Source organism: Elephantulus edwardii, unplaced genomic scaffold (assembly GCF_000299155.1).
Source record: "Elephantulus edwardii isolate Elephantulus edwardi_28Jun2011 unplaced genomic scaffold, EleEdw1.0 scaffold00063, whole genome shotgun sequence".
NCBI lineage: Eukaryota > Metazoa > Chordata > Mammalia > Macroscelidea > Macroscelididae > Elephantulus > Elephantulus edwardii.
The window spans coordinates 405,683-411,669 of NW_006399813.1; the positions used below are offsets into that span (position 1 = coordinate 405,683).

The 5,987-nt window shown below is 39.5% G+C and overlaps 1 protein-coding gene across 1 annotated transcript in view; it reads left to right on the top strand.

Moving 5' to 3' along the window:
- The window catches only part of TMEM183A (transmembrane protein 183A), a 28,833-nt gene that overhangs the window by 17,182 nt on the left and 5,664 nt on the right, over positions 1-5,987 (top strand). The window contains exons 6-9 of the mRNA XM_006887976.1: positions 1-118; positions 2,666-2,746; positions 5,016-5,171; positions 5,352-5,359. Of these exons, the coding sequence (XP_006888038.1) occupies positions 1-118; positions 2,666-2,746; positions 5,016-5,171; positions 5,352-5,359 (363 nt within the window). The remainder of the gene's footprint in view (positions 119-2,665; positions 2,747-5,015; positions 5,172-5,351; positions 5,360-5,987) is intronic.

Below are 5,987 nucleotides of genomic sequence, written 5' to 3' on the forward strand. Positions count from 1 at the left end.
TTGTCTCCGGGCATGTGTGATCCGATCTCTGTATCATATGTATGAGCCATTTGCTGCTCGAATCTCCAAGAATCCAGCCATTCCAGAAAGCACTCCCAACACACTAAAGAATTCCAAAGTAAGTGAGGATTAATATTGGGGTTTGACTGAGGGACTTTTGTATGATACATCTTTGTTCATGGCTTGTTCTAGCTTTCTTGATGCTGAGGGCTGTAGGTCATAGGCTGTCAGGGAACTTTCAGGGCTCAGAAGCCTAAGAAATCCCTTATTTCATCTTAACCAGGACACCTTTCTTTGCTGCTTGTTTTAATTTTGTTTTCATACACTGTACATTGGACAACTTTAGAAGCAGTTTTGATTGTTTAGGAAGAACACAAGTGATAGATGTAAACTTGAGTTACTTAAAAAAATTCTTTAAATCATGAAACAAAGGCATATAACATGAACAACTTTTTTTTCCCTTTCCAATGTGACTTCCATATCTAGGATCTCTTTTTTTCATAGAGTCCTGGTCTAGACAGTACCTCTTTAGCATTTATTAAGTGCCAACTGTTGCTAGGTTCTGTGGCAGGTGTTTTCAGACACTAACAGTTACTCCTAGTTACAGACTATAGAGCTCTAAAAGTCGTCTTAGATCTCAGTTGTTCCGTAGTATTTGGACCATCCCCATACATCACCTGTGCAAGCTAGGATAAGACTTTGGGAAGAATGATGGCTCAGCACTTTTCCCATTCAGCTAAAATACCTTTGTTTGGTATCTTTTTAAAAAAATGTTATTTTTTGTGTGTGTACCATCAAATCAGATCTGACTGGTACAGTAGGAGATTGCCCCTCTTTCTCCAGCAGAGCATCTGGTGGATTTGAACCATGTATCTCTGGGATTGTGTGCAGATTCTTGCCGCTAGGCCACCAGAGCTCCCTTTTTTGGTATCTTCTGGATGTGGAGATAATTTTTATTACTTTCGTCCTCCTCAAAACCTTATGTTCTGTGGTCTGTCCTCTTCTCTTGCATCTTGTTTTTTTAGACTAATGGAAGTTGTATAATGAATTTGAACCTATGTAGTGGCAGTGTGAAAGAAAGGGTTAGTGACCTACATTCAAGAAGATTGTAGCTAAGAAAACCTTCTATACATAGGGTCATCATGAGATAAGTGTTGACTGCTCAATAGTGAGCTTAGTTTGGCTCTAGAGTGATCATATTCTCACACATAGAATGAATGGTACTGTGGAGTTCAGCATTAATTAGCGTAACCCAGGATAGGAGTTTATCAAGGGCCCACCCTCAGGGTTGCAAACTTAGAAGGTCAGGATCATTGACTGAGCTCCATTTAATATGCTCGCTGATGGTTTAGGGCAAGATTAGAATGCTAGGTGAGTAGAGTAGCGTTTCATCTATCAGCTGCTTTTGCTTGTAACATGAGTGGCCTGGCCAGTGTATCATTTCCCACTTACAGTTTCTCCTCCCTCAGGAACATTTGACAGTATCAGACTAACTGTGGTGAGGGTGGCGTCATCCCATGAATTAACCATACTTGCTGTGAATCATTTGCGGGGAGCAGAGCAGCATCGTGCAAACTCCTCATGCTTGACACATCCTAGCGGCTCCAGTACACAACGCAAGTGCTACTGCCTAAATTCTGAAATAGCTTTATACTATTATCACTAATAATTTTAAAAAGTAGACTATAAAAAGCCAACATGGGACAAAAACTAAAATCTTAACCCAAATAGTCAGCCCAGGTCACCTGGCTGCTGCGTTTTGTACTTTTTACAAGTGATCTTCTGAAGAGGGTGTGGGACCTATATTGGCAGGTGTCCCGAGCATGGACTTGCCATGTGCACACCCACAGTCGCATGGCATTGAGGAAATTGCTGGCATGCCTAAAGGAGGTTGCCTTGTGTTTCTGGACTCCAGCCTTTTCGTATTTGATTCCCCTTCTCTCTCTTTTCAGTAGCATAGCTTGTGTGGGACACTGGAGCCGTTGTGATGGCAGCAGAAGTGTTTGCCCCTTAAAGCCAAGCCCATTATTTTTGATGGAACAGCAGGACGTACAGGGCATGTCTGGAGGGCAGGACAGCTGGCTCGGCGGACGACCCACCCCTTATTCCCTGGGAGGTACTTCACTTCTTGTGCTTAACCCTAGCTGTAGCCTGACTTTAATTGAGGGGCATAGTCTAGACTGAATTCAGCCCAGCTCTGTCGTTTCAGCTCCGCTGTCTGCTCCCAGAAAGTCCTGAGCAACTTGTTTCTAATCCAGAGCCAGCCAACTCTGCTTGGTTTGCAGCCTTGTTAGCATCCTGTCTGGTGGCAACTGGCTTTCCTTACATTTTAAAGTAGGAGTGTGGCCTGCTGAATCAGAATGGCCCAATCTCTTGAGACCATGTTTCCAACAGGGGTTGACCTCCCCAGTCTCTGAGGGACCTGTATTGATTTTTGTTATCTTAATTGAAAAGCCTTGGGATTGTCTCTTCTTGTTGAACTAGTGTCAAGTTGGGGGTCCCGACAGTGCCAGAGTATAATCTCAGCATTCGGACTGTGGCTGACTTTAGTTCTGTGAAATAGAGAAGTTTTTGTTTATTATGTTTTGTTACCCTACAGTGTATTTTTTATTTTCTTCTGTTTTCACTTTTATTTTTGGTTTATTTTTATTTTATTCTCTTACAGTGCTTACTTTTCTGGTGCCGAAAGATTGTTGGGAATAGACAGGAACCAATGTGGGAATTCAACTTCAAGTTCAAAAAACAGGTGTGTGGTCTTAACATGCTGTGGTTCATTAAGCACTGATAGGCAGTATCTACTTGGGATATTAGAGGAATAGGATTCACTTGAAGTTGAACGTGAAGTTCAAGGATTTTCTAAGGGTTTCTAATAGACTTCCAGCCTGTGGATGGCCGTTTAATTATTTTGGCTCTAAATGCTAACTGAAATCACTTCTGATACAGTTTGCCTTGACCTCACACAATTCAGAATCAGCATTAATTTGTTATTTTATAATGTCATTGGCTTGGTTTGACGCTCATAACTGATTTGTATCCATAGACTAATGTCCCTCAGCATTATTGATGGGATATCTGTACAGGCCATGTCTTTTAAACTTATTACTGGGAAATAATACTAGAAATAGTAGGGAGAATACTGGGTAAAAAGAGTTGGGTATTCTGAGGAATTCTGTATTTGTTTTTCAAATAATACTTTGTTCTAATTTCATTCTACATCAAAACAGCCTTTCTAAAATCTAAAATTATAGATTACAATTTAAAAAAATTATTTACAGGGCGATAAAATCAATCTGGGTGGGGTAATGGATGAGAAGGAAGTAAGAAGGAAGTTCAAAACAAACTTACAAAAATGTCATGAAAGGAAAAGGAAAGAGTTCTGTAAGAGACTACAAAGACCTTATCTAATGCAAAGAGTCAGTAAACCTTGACTGGATCCTGAATTGGGCAACAAAGCCATAAAACACATTTATTCAGTAGGGGAACAATTAGGGAAATTTGGAATTTGCTGTGGGTGTTAGATGATATGGAATTGTTTATTTTCTTGTATGATAATGTTCTATTTATACTGAACTGTCATTTATTCATACTGAATTAAGGGTAGAATGTCATTGTTACTTTAAAAAGGTTAGTGGCCCCCCAAAGTGTGTATTAAGAAGAGAGGAAAATGGGGAAAAATACTGTAATAATGTACTTGTCCCCCAGTTCTTTTTGTTTCTTACAGTAAATATATTTGTAAATAAGACTTGTACATAATTTGATATGTGAGGTGATTTGGGAAAGCCGTGAAGGGAGGCCCTGCCCAAAGCCTTCTTAAAAGAAGGATAAATAGGATTTCTCCCCTTTCTGCTCTTGTCTGGGACTGTACCTGAGATTTGGCTACAGTGGGAAACTCTTTGCTGTCATTCATTACTACTTATGCTCAGCAGTCCTCTTTTCCATATGTCCTCTCTTCTACTCCACTATTTCACACACATTATCTAAATACAGTTGGATATCCTTCACTTACTTGATGACAATTGAGTTACAGATTAATTTATAATGGAAAGATATTATGCTTTTATATTGATTTCATTTAAAAACATGGTCCTGAGGAATAATCTTATGTTCTGATAATTCTAATGAGATGGCCATAATTACCATACTTACCAGATGTTGGTAAAAAATACATGGTAGAACCTTTTTCAGAAGGGATTGAGGAGCAGCCTTAAGTGATGAAATGTGACTTTAAAGAGAAACGAGAATTGCTGCATGAAAGTGAATGCTGAGCTGAGCCTCCTGATCTCTTTGTTTTATGGTGCCTGGAATGAAGGTGGCCACTTCTGCGTGTTCCTGTTGTGCAGCAGATGTTCTTGGGAATCTGACAAGTAGCATAGAATTTGTAATTTTTCAAACAGTGGTAGCCTCTGCTGCAGCTCTTAGTTTCCATTTCTTGTCAGATGGCAAGGTATGCCATCCAAATGAAGCATGCTAGGGATTTGTAAGGCCTAATCTTAGTATAATGAAAGATATTTTAAAGTTTACCCTATTTGGTAGAAGTGAAGAGTTGGCCATGGACCAGGATATGAAAATAGCTTTGCAGTTATTATTCAGACTCTATATTAAAGTAGTGTTAATTCAAATAAAATTTTACTTTTATTTTGTACCAGATGGAGAAAAGACTGCACCTTTGAATTAAAATCCATCATTTTCAATTAAGCATAAAATTCCTTTCCCTTATTGCATATGCAACTGCTATTGAAAATTGGATACAACTGCCCTTTTAAAATAACATTCACAAATCCTTCTGTTTGCGAATCTTGCGACAGCTGTAGTTCCAAATGTAGTTCCCTTTCTTTGAAAGGGCAAGCTTGCTTTGTTCTTTGTATAGAAAGTATATAAAGAGAGAGGAGATACCAAAATAAGTGTATCTCACTAGCTTTGGTTGGGCTATAGGAGTTTGTTCTTTCATTTGGAGGACTGTTGGAGCCATATAAAAATTTTCTTAAGTCCTAAGATTAATTTTTAGTTTTCTTTAGCCCCCCAGGTTAAAGAACAAGTGTACGGGAGGATTGCAGCCTCCCATTCAGTATGAAGAGGTTCATACCAACCCAGACCAGGACTGCTGCCTCCTGCAGGTCACCACCCTCAATTTCATCTTTATTCCAATAGTCATGGGAATGATATTTACCCTGGTAAGTGGAGACTCAAGAGGTCATCCTCAACTCTTGTATCCATTAAAAACCAAAGTAAGTGTCATTGCCGTTGAGTCAGTTCTTACTCATAGTGACCCTGCAGGACAGTGTAGAACACCCCCATGGGATTTCCAGGACTGTAAACCTTTATGCAGGCAGAATGCTACATCTTTCTCCCAGAGTAGACGGTGAGTTCAAACAGTCATTCTTTTCGTTAACAGCTAAATGCTTAACTCGTTAGCTTCCAGGACTTATCGCTCTTTAGATATACTCTGTAGAAGTTTTGAAAGAGACTTGTGAGTTTAACCAACCATGAAGAAATCTTTAAAGAATAATTAAAAAGATCTGATATCAGACAGTTTTTGTAGATGTGTTAGTTACGCCTGAGAATATTTTACTTCTGTTTCATCATTATCTGCTGGAATTCCACAACCTTCCCCCCCCAAAAAAGGAGACTATTTTTTTGCATGTTCTGCATAGCAGTCATTAAGGAATGAGAGAGAAGCTTGTTACATGAGCATTGTCAGTACCGTGGGGCATATGTGGTGTTATTAATAGAATAGTAAAATAATAAAACATGGCCATGTTTGGCCTTTGTATGATGCTCAGGGCTTTCCTGAGAATTAGATTGGTAAGTAACTTGTATGTTGTTGTTGTTGTTATGTGCCATCGTGTTGCTTGCGACTCATAGCGACCCTGTGTACAAGATCCCTAAACACCGTTCTATCCTGTGCCAACCTCATCGTCTCAGACACACTCATTCCCACCACTCCACTCAACAGAGTCGATCAGTCTCATCGAAGGTCTTCCTCTCCT